Here is a 17178-nt window from a genome sequence, read left to right as displayed (position 1 = left end):
CGATCTAACTATGGCCCAAGTAAACAGATGTAAGGTTGCACAACAAACATACTCCTTCCTTCCTTCCTCCTTCCTTCCTTCCTCCTTCCTTCCTTCTTCCTTCCTTCATCCTTCCTTCCTTATTCCTTCCTTCCTTTCTTCCTTCCTTTCCTCCCTCCCTCTCCCCATCCTTCCCTCCCTCTCCCCATCCTTCCCTCCCTCCTTCTTTTCTTCTCCTTTTTCTAGTTAGAGTTATCAAATATAAATATTGTTGGCTTGATGCTGATTTTACATTCATTTTCATCTAAATATATACCTTTATTATGCATGGTCAATGATCTATCCTGAGCATATAATAGGGTAAAATGATTTTGCTGAATTTACAATGTTACTCAATTAAAAAAGAGAGTGTGATATATTCTTAACAACTTTAGTGCAAAAACTAATGCCTACTCTTCAGTGTGCACCTAGAATTAACTATACTGTACTAATTTGAATGTCTTTCCAGTAAAGAATTTCTTATCTGCAGTTGTGAGACTATAGTAGGAGGGTTGACGAGCACTTAACTCATTTCAGTTCCTTTCTCATAGTGAAGTGGCAAGCAATGGTGAAGCTGCCTTCTAATAAATGCTTTCTGGATGGTTAGAGTTGAGAGACATTTCCATTTCATTACATCCCAGAAAATGCCAGAGCACATTTTTTGGAATTCAATACAATTTCTATGTCCTTCCTTGTTTATCTTTTTTTAGCCCTAGCCCCATCCTCCCTTTACTGACTTACAGTAAACACCATCATGATGGGGGTGGGGTACTTAAGTTCCTTGTGAATAAAATGTCAAGAAAATGATCTTTCACAATCAAACTTTGATAATGTCATGTGTATTCTTATTTTTCATCTTACTATTTCTTTTGAGACGGAGTCACGCTCTGTCACCCAGGCTGGAGTGCAGTGGCTCGATCTTGGCTCACTGCCACCTCCGACTCCTGGGTTCAAGCCATTCTCCTGCCTCAGCCTCCTGAGTAGCTAGGATTACAGGCGTGTGCCACCATGCCTGGCTAATTTTTGTATTTTTAGTAGAGACGAGTTTCACCATGTTGGTTAGGCTGATCTCGATCTCCTGACCTCGTGATCCGCCCACCTCCGCCTCCCAAAATCCTGGGATAACAGGCGTGAGCAACCGCGCCTGGCCATGTGTATTCTTTATTTTGTGTCTACATATATTAAAATATGTAACAATGTCATAAAACTATGCATATATGAAAGAAATGTGACCATGGTTATATGTAACAATTCAGAGGACCATTTAAAAAGTTACAGTTTTATATAACGGATTCTGAAGGTTCTACTGATATTATACAAAACAGATTAAGACCAGACTTATATAATGTAACAAGGGAAATTAAGTGACATTAGACAGAAGATTAATATACATAAATATCAAAATACCAGCCCTACAATCTCCCTTATGTGCCTTTTCCTTGTGTTCATGCCTTTCTTCTTCACTCAGCACCACGTCCTACCCACTTATTCCTCCTCCCACTCACTGCCTGGTCTCCTCCCTCCACACTCCTCACAGGATTTCTTCATTGTTTACCTACGGTGGTGGTGCTGCAATGATTTTTTTCCCTAAATAACTTTTGCATATTATAAGGTGGCAAGTTGGCAAAGTGTTTACTCTCCAGGCTTTTTTTGTTTTCCCTTACAATAACTCCCTGTCATTTATTGAGCTGAGACTGGTCAGTGAGAGGCAGTGACGAACGGAGCCCCATTTGGATCTCTTCCCATGGTGGTGTATCTTGAGGCCTTCACTAGTAGTGGAGAATGTGCCAAGACATATCTGCACTGCCAAATTTGGTTTTGCTCTTTTCACAAAAGCCTTCCATATTGAAGGCAAACAGAATTTTTTTTGAATATTATTAAAGAACTGAATTCTAGATGACATATAAAACTGTGCAAAGAAAGGATGCAGTGTTAAGTTTTTGTTTAATTTTCCATTTATTTTGACGGGCTAAAATTAAACAATGAATGCAAATCTTTAATAATTTACATAAAGTTTACATTAATGCAGATTACTGATTTGAGTGTTTGAAACACTCTAAACAAAATTAAGCCAATAAAATTCACTGGACCTGGAGTGAAAGATCGGATGCTCTCATCTAAGCGCTATACTATGGGAGTCCTTCTCACTACAGAAAACATTATTATTTTTCATCCTTTCTGATTAGGCAGCCACTTATTGGCTATATGTAACTTGAATACTAACCCTCATATCATTTTAACCAGAAATAAAAGTACCTGCTAAAGAATGTTCCAACTTTGGTTTCTATGAGGAGAGTATTTTAGTGTACTATATCAAATAAAGATTTAAACAGTATTGTTTGTATATATAAGTAAAAAGATAAAATTCTATAGCAATATGACTTTTAAAATATTAAACTAAAAATTTAAAAATGTGTATGTAATTTTCAAATTGTTATACTTCAGGATTAATTTTAATGCTATACAACAAACATTTTGAAAGATAGGAATGAATGAAGTGATAAAATGATGTGGCAACAAAGAAATGTAAACAATGTACTATAATAATCTGAATGACACAAATGACAGCTAGATTAATGATTAAATAATACACATATATAAATAGAGTAAAATATTATATCAAGTGTTTGGTATAGCAGTGAGGGTTGCTAAGAGAGATGGATAATTATAATAATGAAAAGCCAGTATTCTAAAAGTGTCATAGGAAAAAACATCTTGTGCAGTGGGTGAGGGCACAGTCTTTGTAATCAGAGCTGGACTATAATTCTAGCACTTCTGCCTTCCAGCTATGTGATCTTGGGCATGGAAATTCAGTTTCCCCATCTTTACTAAAGCTATCATAATATTAACCTTATCAATAATTGTATAAGGAAGTACTTAACACAGCAGCCAGAATAGTAAGAGGTAAATTAAGAGTATTGTTTTGACTGTAAATAAAAACTAATTAAGAAATTAATCATTTCAGAAAATTCTGCATCAGGAAAACTGACTACCACTAGGGAATAGAAGGGCAGACTCATGGAAGTCATGCTAGCAAAGTGGTCTGGAGGTTCAGGTGGGATTTTTTCTGACACAGTTGATGTGAAGGTGCAGCATCAGTGCACATAGAAAAACTGACAATAGGTTCAGAAAGGAGAAAGCACAAGCTAAGTTCAGGAATCACACAAAGGCATATTTGGCTGTTTTTCTTTAATTTCTCCCCATGGGGAATGTTAGCGGTTGCTTGAAAGTTGTGCTGGAGCCAGATTCCAGAAGGCTGAGAAAGCCAACTAAGCCATTTAGACAGGAGTCTCCGCTGTGGGGTGCATATACCCTAGTAGCTATGCAAAGTGCTTCAGTGGAATACAATGAGAAGACACTAGGATTTTAGTTGTATTTTTAAATCCAAAATAGAGGATAAATTAAACTGCACTAATATTTAATCAATAGATGGACAATACTATGATCTCACTTATCATGTCAGTTGGTCACATGGTTTGTGAGGAATCCTAGGAGAAGGCTGGAAGTTATAATGAGGAAACCAACTATAAAGAGAAGTAACAGTGAGGCAACCACTTCACTTGCTCACCTTTACGTTGAAGTTTATTGTTCAGTTATGCAGACTTATGGTTTGTAGTTACAATAGATCACCTAGTTTTAACTAAACCAGCTATCCTATAATAGCTAAGTAGTAGAAAAAATTTCTGCAAAAAAAATCATTTGTTAAAGATCAAACTAGTAATGTAAGAAATACACACATGCACTCACAAGAAAGCTGACACTTTTCATATTGTTACAAGCTTTTCATCAGTTTTCATAACAAGGTGAGAACAGTGATCATCAAATTAAATCAGATCTGACTTGAAGTTAGTAAAAAATGCTTGACATTATCAGGAAAGCTATTTGAAATCTGTTTCTGCATCTGTTATTGCTAATAACAAACCTTACCCTAAATATAGAACGTGCTTTGAATCAAAGCCAGTGGTATTATGACACTATCACAAACCTCTGTAATTTTCAGCAAATAAGTTTTCTAGTACTTTATAAGTTTTCACTAATTTCAATAATAACCATTTGGACTCTTCTTTTGAATTTTCTTCCCCAATAAGAAAAGTCACATAACAGATGGGGAAATGTTTTTTATTTTTGGCCATGAAAAAATGACTAAAGTAATATGTGGAATCAATATAGTGACAAATAAAACTACATTCCTTTGTCAGCAAATGTTGTTGGAAGAAATAAAGAAATAATTGTGGAAGGTTTGGGAAAAAATTATTAGAACAAATTAAGTAGCAAAAGATCTAATAATAATATAACTCAACTATGGAGATTTCTTTACATACTCAGTTCATAATATTCCCTGTTTCTCTTGAATTAATAATAAAATATTTTAAGAATTACTATTGTGAACCCTCAAGGAAAAATGTACCAAGGAAGACATAGCCTCAATGTGGAGTGATTTGTTTAATTCAAAAAATGTATATTTTTTAAACAAAAAATATTAAAAATTAAGAAGTAATTTCTCTGATTGGAATTATAATTTTAAAGAATAAGGTTAGGGAGATGGCAGTACATGTGAAAAACATTTATTAATTACAAGTAAGCCAGAATTAGACAGACTGCCTCAAGATATTACTGATGTAGTACACTGTATACTAATAAGACCTTTATATTTTGAAGAACATTTATTTTGTACTGAGACAGAGAATATGACATTATTTTTGACCATGACACAGATATTTACTGTTTACCTCATGGAAAATTAGTTAAAAAGCTGTAGAATGTGAAGACTTGATCTTTTCTTAAAAATAGAGGACTGCAAGTGCTTTTCAGTAATACAATACTTATTAGATAGCAAGAAAATAAACACTAGTTGTCAGCAATATGCTGGGTATTATATATTTAAAGCAAAATAAACAATACCTGTTTCTTTGAGAAAATTATAATGTGGAAACAGCTCTTTGAAGATAAATATTTGGAAATTATCATATGATTATGCTATACAAAATAACATGTCACTTTTAAAAGTTATCGTATCTGCTTATTTAACAAACTTTAAAACAGAATATTTCAATCTGTTTAAAAACCTTCTAGACAAAGAAATGCAATGGGTTTTAAAATCATTTGTTGAAAAAGTATTTTAAAATCCCCACATTTTCTGACAGTTAACAAACACAAATGATTGGTATTAAGGAAGGTTACACTTATTTGTGCAATTGCCAATTATTTTTTTCATAATTGGTTTCCAATCCGCACTTTAAAAAAAAGGTAGCAATACATAGTGAGAACAAACTGTGAGCTACTTCTTTCATTGCTAGCATATCCTTTTTAATTATCTTTTTTTCTGCTCTGAATAGCCATTAAAACTGAACATCAAAGTATCAAAATAAGCTTAACTTTGAAGCTGGATTTCAAATAACTGTATCATAAAATTTTACACCACGATCTTAAAAAATATTAAAACATAATCAGTGCTGTCTCTCAAATATCATTATTAAACACTTTTTAAGGTGATCAAATGTATCTGTATTTACTATCTGCATTTAAATAAATATAACAATAGTAATTTTAGTTTATTTCACTGAATTATTCTCTATTCTTTGTGAATGTTTTATAAGGTAAATATTAGTAAAATAGTGCATACATAAAATTTATAAATACATATACACATATTGAGGTTGTACAATGAAAGAAAAAGTATAATAAAAAGAAATTGATAAAGTTATAAAATAAAAGAAAAAAGTACTGCATTCAGGAAAATATTTGAAAACTTCTTGTTTGGAATATATTTAAAACACAATAGGGAATCGTTAGGAACATCTGAGTGATGGAGTTAAATTATCTGAACCCTAGAAAACATTTACCTGACAGCTATAAAATGGAGAAGGGAGAAAAGGAAGGCATTCTAACCAGTAATTAGATTGCTCAAATAACTGGCAAAAGGTCATGAAAGCAGTAAGTAAGGTAGTGCCCTGAGGAACAGGAGTTAATAGACAGAAGTGTGATACCTTCATTGTGGAGAACAAAGGACAGGTAAGAAGAGACCTGAAATCACTCAGAAGATTAGTAACTGGGAGACAGGAGACAGGTGCTTGATGGTGAAATAGAAAGCTACAAGCAGAAACTGTTTCTACAGAGAAGTGGAAAAGAGTCAGACATATTGAGTTTGCATTTACAAAGAGGCTTTGAAGTAGAACTGCTGACTAGGTACTTGAAAATGCAGGTCTGACACTCAAAAGAGGGACAAGAGGTACATAAGTGGATTCAAAAATTGTTCATGTAGCTCCCATAAGAGGAACAAAGACAGAACTCAAAACAAGGAAAATCATCTGGACTTCGCAAAGATAAATCATAGAGATAGTCAAAGTAGATTTCATAAAGTATGATCAGAAAGACAAAGAGAAGGAAAGTAGAGGGCCATGAAAGCCACAGAAAGTTTCACAAAGGGACAAACAGTACCAAGCATCAAGCTCTGCAAAGGTTAGCTGGAAGAAGCAATTGGTGGTGGTGGTGGTGGCTAGATTCAGTCATTAGAATGGAGACTATATATAGGCATCTTTTTGACTCTGATCAAACTCATTTAATGAAAGGAGACCAGGATTTACTTAGATAATGTGTGATGCATCAGACAGCAGAGATGGGTTGGTAAGCATGTGTTAAAACTGTAAAGAAAACACAATTGAATCACAGTGAAACAAACTATAGTTTCTAGTTGGAATTTTAATACTATTAAATTATTTAATTTCCTGGTAAGTCATTGCTGTCCTCTGTGAATTAAACGTATTCAATTAAGTCTAATGTAAGATCTCTTATAGCTCCAAAAATATCAGAGTTCCTCTGAAAAGGATGTAACAGCTTGTGAAAATATTGGTTAAAATGGGTTAAATGAAAATTTTCCATTAAAGAAAAAGAAAAGAATATTTTTCCAAACTATGCTGATTATAAATAACCTTTCAATATTAAACACATTGAATAAAACTGCTAACAGATACATTATATTAAAAATCATGCTAAATATTAAACTGCTTTGTGAAATTTTAGAATGACTTTTGCTTTGGATTTTAGTTATGTCTTTTTTTTTTCTTTTTTCTTTTTCCTTTTTTTTTTTTTTGCAATCACTTTATGGCTGACCACACATTAAATAAAACCTTGTTGACTCTTATGTAAACAAATGGTTAAGTAAACAGAAACTTACATAAAGACACATTATTTTATGTTAAAGGGGGATATTGATTTTTATGTCCATAGTAGAGAAAATAAATATAACTAGATAACTTCTTTATCACTCTATATGATTTTGATAGATTATTTGATAGGCATAAGAAACAGGGAAATAAATGTGGTATTTATGCTTTATGTAAACTTCATAAAGCTGTGAAAAGACCAAAGTTCTTCATTATAGTCAAACAAGTGTTATACTTCTTTAAGAATGTCATTCATTGTTTGAGGAACTTCGCTTATATAATTACCATCGAGCAACTTGTATACTTAGGTTAAAAATTAGTAATTTCACACACGAGAGTGTGAGAAGTTAGTAAAATTTAACTTACTGTTTTTTCTTTCCCAGGTTCCACCTGATCAGGTTTTGCTGTGCATGGTGGCTGTGGCTGTTCTTTTATTGTTTTGGTTGTCTTATCATCTTCTTTAGGTAAACTGTGAGGTGTGCCAGATGGTAAATCTTCCATCTTGGTCTGTGGTTGTTTCTCTTCTTGCACTGTCTTTGGAGCCACTCTGCCTTCAAGCTTTTCTTCAGCAATTTGTACTTGAGATTTAAGTAAGTCATGTTTTTGTTCTTCTGGGGCTGATGTTTTTGCCTCTGGGAGTAGCTTTTTGTCTTCAGGGGTTGGCTTTTTTTCTTCTAGGAGTGGCTTTTTTTCTTCAGAACGTATCTTTTCTTCTTCAGAGATTAGTTTTTTTTCTTCAGGGAGTGGCTTTTTTTCTTGAAGAGCTGAAGCTTTGTCTTTCTCTAGTTTACTCTCTTCTTGTTTTTGATCTGTGGTTACCATAGGAGGAATTTTTTCCATTGATAGTGTTTCCTTTACTTTTTCCAGAATGACTTTTTCAGCTTCTGTTTTTACTTCTTGTTCTTGCTTTTTCACTAATTTTACTTGGGGAGGCATTGCTGTTTTCTGAGACGATGATTCTGTAGGAACAGGCATGGGAGATGCTTTGGGTCCTGAAGGTGCAGGTGGCATTTTGCCTATGTCTCCAAGCTGTCCTGATATTGCTCTCTGGGTTTGGCAATTTAAACACAGCCATTCTTGAATCTGTGAAAAAAAATTACAATGAACAGATTAAATGTATTATAATGTATCTGTTTCTGTGATTTTACCAAAGTGAAAATTTGGCAATTCCTATCTGCTGTTTTTGTACATGGAGAAGGTGGGTCACTGTTTTCCAAATCCAATGACACAGTAATTTTTTAAAACATTACAAAAAGGCTATTTGAACTGTAAAAATGTATAGAATTTCTAGAGACTAGCAATTCACTATCCTCATTAAATGAGGAAAAGAAAAAGAAATAATTGCATTAAACATGGACCCAGAGAAATATTCATTTTCAGGAAGAAAAAAAATCTGCATTTGTTCCAAATAAAATTATTTTAAGGCCTGGTTTCTTCAAAATTAGTATTTTCATCCAAAATTTATTCAAAGACTATTACATTTCATAATAATTATCTTTATAATAACCAATTAATCAAAAGTTCTTTTAGGATTTAGCTTATTATTGCCTATCTCTTGACTTGGGCCAAATATAGTTCTACCTTTCAGAGTAGAGCTTTATAGGTATAGACAGTTTTCAAGAATCACTTGTGCATAATTCTCTATCTGCTTCCAGATTATGAACATAATTTCATTCTTAATACTAATCACATTTCCTCATGCAATTGAATAAGAAGCACTCCAAGGCTCAATTATTTGGTATCTTTTTCCCTGAGTGTTCTGATTTGCTGATTAAAACATTTTCTTTCTTCTTTTCTTTTTTTTTTTTTTTTTTTTTTTTTGCCCAGGCTGGGGTGCAATGGTGCGATCTCAGCTCACTGCAACCTCCACCTCCTGGGTTCAAGCGATTCTCCTGCCTCAGCCTCCTGAGTACCTGGGATTCAGGCATGCGCCACCCACGCCCGGCTAATTTTTTATTTTTAGTAGAGATGGGGTTTCTCCATGTTGGTCAGGCTGGTCTTGAACTCCCAACCTCAGGTGATCTGCTCGCCTTGGCCTCCCAAAATGCTGGGATTAGAGGCATGAGCTACTGTGCTTGGCCAAACATTTTCTTATATTGCTGCTCTTCAGTGTCTAAGCCATGGTCACCTGCACTAAATCAACTAATAGGGTCTTTAGACACACAAATTCCTAGGAACTACACCAAAAACCATTTTAGCAGAATCCTAGGAGAGGAAACAGGAGGACCTGCCTTTTTGATAAACTGGTTAATAATTTTTGCAAACTAAATACTAAAAACTACTCTCTGATAAGAATACAGAACAAATGATCACCTAGGAGACAAATTATGTTAGAATAATACTATTAAAGAATTCCTCCCTGATTGATGTGTATTGCATTTTTTCTTACATTATATCTATTCTAATGTTAAAAAGTAAAGGCTGTGTATGTAGTTCTAATTGTTACCATTGAATGTGTATCCATTCTGTAAGGCACAGGGTTAGAGTGTCATACAAATAATATTGCTTTCATGCATTACCTTGTGCTCTGAGAAGTTCAATTTCAAATTGCTTTTCATGCTGGCTCACTCTTTCTAGTTGCTTATCTTAAAGTCTTTAGATAAAAAAATCACTTATTGCTCTAGAATACTAAAAGATAATCTAAGTTTCATTTCTTACTTCAGGTTCTAATTACTTTAGAAACTAACAATGTTGCTTAATAACTATAATTATTTTGCAATCTGTAAGCCATTATAATTCTTATTTGCTGATCTAAAAGAGTAAAGACAAAAGTCAATTCTGTAAATGTGGTAAAATGCTGCCAATAAAATATTAGGATATATATGGATTCATTTGCTTTTTGTGTATATAATCACTCAATATCAATTCTCTTGTTAATTTCATGTCTAAGGAGCTCTGAAGTGAATTGTGTGCCTTCTTTAATTAATGTCTTTATATAAAAGTCATTGGAAAGAAGATTTGATTCATTATGTCAAATGCTAAAAGTTCTAGCTCTTGTGTTGAACAGTCCCTGAAGGAAGAACTTCCATAATACCTACAGAAAATCAATCTTAATCTATAACATGGTTTTAAAAACAATTACTTGGTTGAGCCACATCTTAAGAGATTTTCATTCAGAGTCTGACCTTTTTTTTTTTTTTTTTTGAGATGGAGTGTCACTTTGTCACCAGGCTGGAGTGCAGTGGCTTGATCTCAGCTCACTGCAATCTTTGCCGCCCGGGTTCAAGAGATTCTCCTGCCTCAGTCTCCTGAGTAGCTGGGATTACAGGCACACGCCACCACACCCAGCTATTTTTTGTATTTTTAGTAGAGACGGGGTTTCACCATGTTACCCAGGATGGTCTAGATCTCCTGACCTTGTGATCTGCCCTTTTTGGCCTCCCACAGTGCTGGGATTACAGGCGTGAGCCACCGTGCCCAGCCCCAGAGCCTGACTTTTTAAAACACAAAAACAGACATGAATGTGCTGATTTGCCACATGGATTCTAAAAACGAAATACAGGTGAGTATTAAGCATCTCCATAGGCCATGTTCTAATATAAATAAGTTAGAAAATTTTAGTATACCAGAAATATAGGTTTCATGTCATTGGAAATTTTTGTCATTTAAAAAAGTGTGACTATTCTATCTGAGTTTTTGAGACAGGGACAAATTATTCTTACAAAATTGCCATCTCTTGCTACTTTACAGCATATGAGGCCACAATGGTACATGGCTTTTGGCACAAGAAAAATGTGTTGAGAAAATAAAACATAGCAATAATTTCAAGGTAGTATACTCATTATTTTCCTATAATTTGAAATTTAGGTATGAGGATAAAAGGTATCATCTATGTAATGTATTTTGTCACATAAAATATTTCATTGTCCCATTTTAAAGTAATGCTTGGTAAACCTATAAAGTGGTGATAACCACTAAACTACTAAGGTTTGTAATGCAAACAGAAGGCAATAGTGTAAATCTGAGAGATAAGAGATCTTATCCTGAGAGCCTCATTGGCTATTTCAAATTAATGTTGTGCTTAAATTGCCATCCATGTTCAGTTAAACCTAGCATTTTAAATAATTGCTATTTTGCAATTATTTTTAACATAATGTTGCTATACCCAGTCTCTTGGGTGCATGACTAATTTTCATTGTGAATGAAAGAAGGCAGCCAGCCTAATTCTTTTGAACTTACACTCTGACTAATTGTCACCAAAATTAATTTGGAGCTGATATTTCTATTACGTCAAATAATGACAAAATAATTCATTCATATATCTATTCTGTATGTAACTATTTGGTTTATATCTATTGGTTGGAAAGTGTATATGCAAAGGTTACTTCATCAAAGAACCAACATTCAAGTAGAAGAAATAAAGCATGGGTGAAAATAAGCTAAATATGCAGTAAAAACAAAGAGACAGAGATATTGTGTTGCAATGCAGAAGAGAGAGATACCACTTCTAGTTAGATATTTTCCAAGAAGGTTTGGCCTTAAAATAGGTATGTTAATAAATTGTGAATGTGAAATAAATCTATTTTCCCAAAAATATGTCTTGTCACTATTTGACATAATAGAAATATGAAATGAAAATGTCTATTCAGATTTGATAGCAATCAGTCAAAATGCAAATACATCAGGCTAAGGCCTTATTTCATTCACATTGAAATTCAATCATTAAGTTAAGAGATGAGGCACAGCAAATATCATATAACATATGCCTGCAAAAAGTCAATGATTAAAAACACTAGATTTGACCAAATCTAGATAAAAATTAAACAATAAACATGTTGTTTAGCTGTAAGAAGGTAATGGAAGATAAGGTTGAAGAGGCAAGTTGAGATTCTCTCTTAGGTGGCAATTATTCCCAAATAAATGGCACTTATTGCCATAACTAGACATTTTGTAGAAGAAACTGGCATCCAGTGAAGGTTTCTGTAAAGGAGTAAAATCTGCTTCTTTAAGATCAGTCGGGCAGAATGTGGTTACCTACCTATGTTGGTAAAAATTAAATCTAGAGGCAGAAAGAAACTATTAGAGGAAATGGAAAGGATGGAATGAATACAACAGGATTATCTGAGGAATTTAGTTTGAAACATAAGGAATTTGATAAATTATAAGCCACAAAAGAGTATGTTTTTCAACAATTAGAAATGCTAAACTGGTGGTCTCATATGTGTCTCTTCTCTTTTCTGCAGCCCTAGAACCAAAAATAAAATGTCAACAAATTCAGCAAGCAGAGGAAGTTATAATGTCTGTCAATAAAGAGTTGAAAGAGAACAAAGCCCTACAGTAACACCAAAAATTTTATATTTCTTTAGATATATAAATTCAAATTTTGTTTATTAAGGTGGAGCATAGGATTATCATTGGAGGAAAATGCAGAATCTAGGTAAAATACAAAGAGGAAATGAGAAAAGAAAAATTGATCAGGTGTTTCAGAGTGAGTAAAAAGAAATAACAGTAAATTTCCAAGAAAGTTTATTTTGGACAATATGGGTCATCATCATTATCATATCATCATCAGTTATAAACAAACTGACCAGAAACATTTGCTTCTCCCAAAATTTTGGAAATACTCTATAACCTAAACATCTGTAGGCCACAATTTTTTTTCATTCTTTAACAAAAATAATCCAAAGATTTTTGTATCACTGTATTCAGGAATTTGATTAAGAAATATTTTATTTATAGTTCCAAAAGATGTTATCTATACTCTTAGTTCCTAAATAGCCACACCATGACATTTTCATATTGTTTCTGGTCCAGTAGCAACCTGGAAATCAATTAAACAAAATTATTTCACTTACGCAACAACTCAATGTATCAATGCCATGTATGACTTTTACTAGCTGAAAAGATTTAGCCAGATATAGCATTAACTCTTCCTGTAACAGTTAGAATTGTGATACACATGATTATTCATATTTTGCCTTAAGGTTAAGTATCAAATGAGTTATAGTCTTATCTTTGAAATATCTTCTTAAAATATAGTAAGACAACCAGCAGTTTTATGTGTGTGTGTGTATATATATGTGTGCGTGTGTGTATGTGTGTGTGTGAGTGTGTGTGTGTACATCTGTATATACACACATAAAACTGTTGGTGGTCTATTATATCAAATAATAGATATATATAAAATAAAATTTCATTCTATATGTGTATAGATATAGATCTATCTATATGATATATAATATATATCATGTTATATATGATATAATATATAATATATGAGATATGATATGATATATAGATATATATAATAAAATTTCATTTTAAGGTGCTGTTTGCAAGATTTCTCCAATACAAATTTGTTTATTACTTTTAATGGAAAAAGCCACAATTACTTTTGCACCAACCATATATATATATATATATATATATATATATATATGTACTGAGAACATCTCTATTGTATTACTGAGTTTACTACATAAAAAAATACAAAATATAGATGCTTAAGGAGGCTTTTAAAAAAACATGCTAATCATCCGTGTGGATGCTTTAAGACTGCTTCCATTTTTTTTCCAGTGATTTTAAAATATATTTTGAATATGCTATTATAAGTATCCTCTAATGGTATAAAACAATAAAAGTTTATGTTTCATCTATGTTATCATTAAATATAAAGAAACTCAGAGGCCTCCAAATTATGAGGCCAATCACCGTTTATTCAGTGCTATAACATTAATAATCAGGGTATCAAAATTCATCTCCAAGTAGGAAACATTCTGACAAGTAGAATATGTAAAATAACACCACACTGATCAGAAAATACTCAAATTTATTCAATTGTCAGCTAGTACATGTTAATAAAACATACTTATTTTAACATCAATTCATGAGAGCTTGTTCAAAACAAAACAATGTTCAAAAAATCCATTCATCTTAAGAAGCAAAGTAGAAAATGAAGGCAATAAAAACCCAGAGAAGGGATGCTACTGTGCCACTCAGCATTTTTCCATCAATAAGCAATTTGCTTTATACAACATTTCAGCTGTAACTATAGCAACAATACCATTAAGGAGAATCTCAGAACTTCAGGGCTGCCTATTTATTTTTCTAAGGATCTTTTCCAAAGCATAATAGTAAGACTTGCAGCAGGTTGAACAGGTTGAAAGTTTGCTTTTAGACTTAAAATGGTAAGGAAATGGTGGTCACAAAACCTACGTGAACATTCATATTTGTGTTGGAGAAATATTCCAAACACTACCTTAAAATGAAATTTCATTAAAGATCAAGTGAAGTGATTAGGAAGCTTATATCATTTCCACCCATAGAAGTATGTAGTCAAAGACTGGGTAGGTCATGTCTCAAAATGCTGTAAAGAAATCCAAGCAATCAAGGAGATTGGTACTATAAACTGCTTAGAATTCACCTTTTTGCTCATTGAGAAATACATCAATTGGGGAGCAATGTTACCCATAACTTGTCATTTTTATCAATGTTATTTACAATCTCGGCAATATGGTGTTCTATTCAACTCAGATCCACGCATTCTTACAATTCAATGTGACATTCTGATAATTGGTTTTTTTAGTTATAAATTCATTCCCTTTATGACATCTACAAAAGGGAGAAGGATTGAATTCACAGTTGACACATTCTTTTTCCAGACTACACAATCAATTGTTCAGACTACAAGATCAGGACATTAGAAATCTATAATCATTCCTGAGACTGCAGTTTATAAGTATACATAATGATATATTTGTGATACTTCTATGCTTACTCCATCCCTTCAAAAAATAAATGAAATGTGTGTCAGGTCCTTTTATCATTATATTCTTTTACCGAGGCTGTGCAGCCATTCATATTTTGTTTCTTTTAAAACCACTGACAACAGAATAATTCATGTTCAAAATACATAAATGAATGATTGAGGTTCTTCCTCATATACAGACATAAGATTATATCAAATTATATTAGAACATAAATATGTATATGAATACAGTGTTGAGAAATAAAAATAGTCAACATAAAATACTAATTTCCAGTTGAATTGCTGAATTGGAGAATATAAATGAATAATACAACCTAATAGAATACAGGTACTGTTAGAAACTTGTACTAGAGTTATCATTCCTAGGTCTAAGTTGATTAGTGGTCATGTCCCTATCCATCTCTTATCTGCATGCTTATTTCTGCAAGACCTCACACTTCCGTATAACAAATGAAGTCTCTTTGTTTCCCTCATTAGAAACTTGCATTCAGCAGAAGGCAGATTAAAAAAAAAAACAAAAAACTTGAAATGTAGGTTTCTGTATAATGTAAAATACATTAACAGATATTTCCATAAATAGCAACACGCCAACTAAAATTATGTATATTACAACCAGATATTAAAACTGTGTTTAGAATATAATTTCATACTCTTGATTGATACTGTTTTTGTGTTAATTTTTACTAAACCAGAATGATGATTCTGGTTGCTTTCTTATCATAATTCATATATTTTTTTCTGAAACTAACAATCTCTGAATTTTCAATTTTTTCAATACTATTACATAAATAACATGTAAATGAAAACTTGCTCTAATTTAAATACCTGTGAATTATTACATTAACACAATTTTAACAGATCTGAAGAAAATCATATGCTTAGTTTTCTTTTACAAGATATATATGGCTGGGTGCAGTGGCTCACATCTGTAATCCTAGCACTTTGGGAGACCGAGGTGGGTAGATCTCTTGAGGTCAGGAGTTCGAGACCAGCCTGGCCAACATGGTGAAACCCCATTTCTACTAAAAGTACAAAATTAGCCAGGTGTGGTGATGGGCACCTGTAATCTCAGCTACTTAGGAGGTTGAGGCAGGAGAATCATTTGAACCCAGGAGTTGGAGGTGGCAGTGAGTTGAGATCACGCCACTGTGTGATTCTCAACCAAGTAGTCTACCTGATCTGAGTTTAATCAGAGTTATTAGATTAACTGATCATCTACCAGCGTGTGTATAAAGGACAACTCCAAAGGCACAGCTGATTTCTCACTGGTAACCAATGATGCACTAAACTTATGGGTAATCATACAACTTAATGCATTGATTTTAGCTAACTTTAGCGAAAATATAAGACTTAGAAGAAAGGCTTATCTATGGGTTCATAGCATTTTTTGTGATTAATTTTTCTAGTGTACTAGGTTTTAGGCTGATAGCTATGTATTATAAGTGTGGTATAAAAATAATCAAAAGTTTTAAAAATATATCATTTATGTTGTATGTGTGTCAAGTTAATTTTTAAAATGTAATCAGTTCTCATCCCTCTACTCTTATAGAGGTGTATTTTGGTATATCTTTTTATTTTATTTCATTTTTTTAGAGACAGAGTCTTTCTTTGTTGCCCAGGCTGGAGTGCAGTGGTGCGATCTCAGCTCATTGCAAGCTCCACCTCACGGGTTCACGCCATTCTCCCGCCTCAGCCTCCGGAGTAGCTGGGACTACAGGTACCCTCCACCACACCCTGCTAATTTTTGCATTTTTAGTAGAGGCGGGGTTTCACCGTATTAGCCAGGATGGTCTCGATCTCCTGACCTCGTGATCCGCCCACCTCGGCCTCCCAAAGTGCTGGGATTACAGGCGTGAGCCACCGTGCCCAGTGGGTATATCTTTATTATAAAATCTGTATATTGATTTTGCATGTGTGAATAATTACATCAAAGCAAAAAAACTTAGACTTAAGCCTAAGTTAGTCACTAGTCAGCACTACAAACAATGAAAAACTGAATTTTAAAACAAAATTTATTTAAAAGATCTAAAGCACTTCATCATAGGGAAATTTTACGTTTGTTATGATTACAAAGAAATATGCATTTGGAAGACAGATCATTTAAAACACACTGCAGCCAAATGAAATTTGTAGAACATGTTACAAGATAAAAATCAATCCCCTCACTTATAAATTTAAGCCTCATTGTGGATATAATATTTAAAGACAGAATAATTTCACAGACTAGGGAGTCTGAAATGCATAGAGGGTGGGTCACACTAGACTGTCTAGATAATGCAGAATGGATAC

At 33.2% G+C, this 17178-nt stretch overlaps 1 protein-coding gene across 5 annotated transcripts in view; it reads right to left on the bottom strand.

The window, feature by feature from the left end:
* PCLO (piccolo presynaptic cytomatrix protein) overlaps positions 1-17178 on the bottom strand; it is a 416642-nt gene that overhangs the window by 206981 nt on the left and 192483 nt on the right. For all 5 annotated transcript variants that reach the window (XM_024249810.2, XM_054559581.1, XM_054559582.1 and 2 more), the window contains exon 4: positions 7548-8264. In XM_024249810.2, the coding sequence (XP_024105578.2) occupies positions 7548-8264 (717 nt within the window). The remainder of the gene's footprint in view (positions 1-7547; positions 8265-17178) is intronic.

Source organism: Pongo abelii, chromosome 6 (assembly GCF_028885655.2).
Source record: "Pongo abelii isolate AG06213 chromosome 6, NHGRI_mPonAbe1-v2.0_pri, whole genome shotgun sequence".
Classification (NCBI taxonomy): Eukaryota; Metazoa; Chordata; class Mammalia; order Primates; family Hominidae; genus Pongo; species Pongo abelii.
The sequence above is the reverse complement of the archived record's forward strand: the minus strand, read 5'-3'. Positions and strand labels throughout refer to the sequence as shown.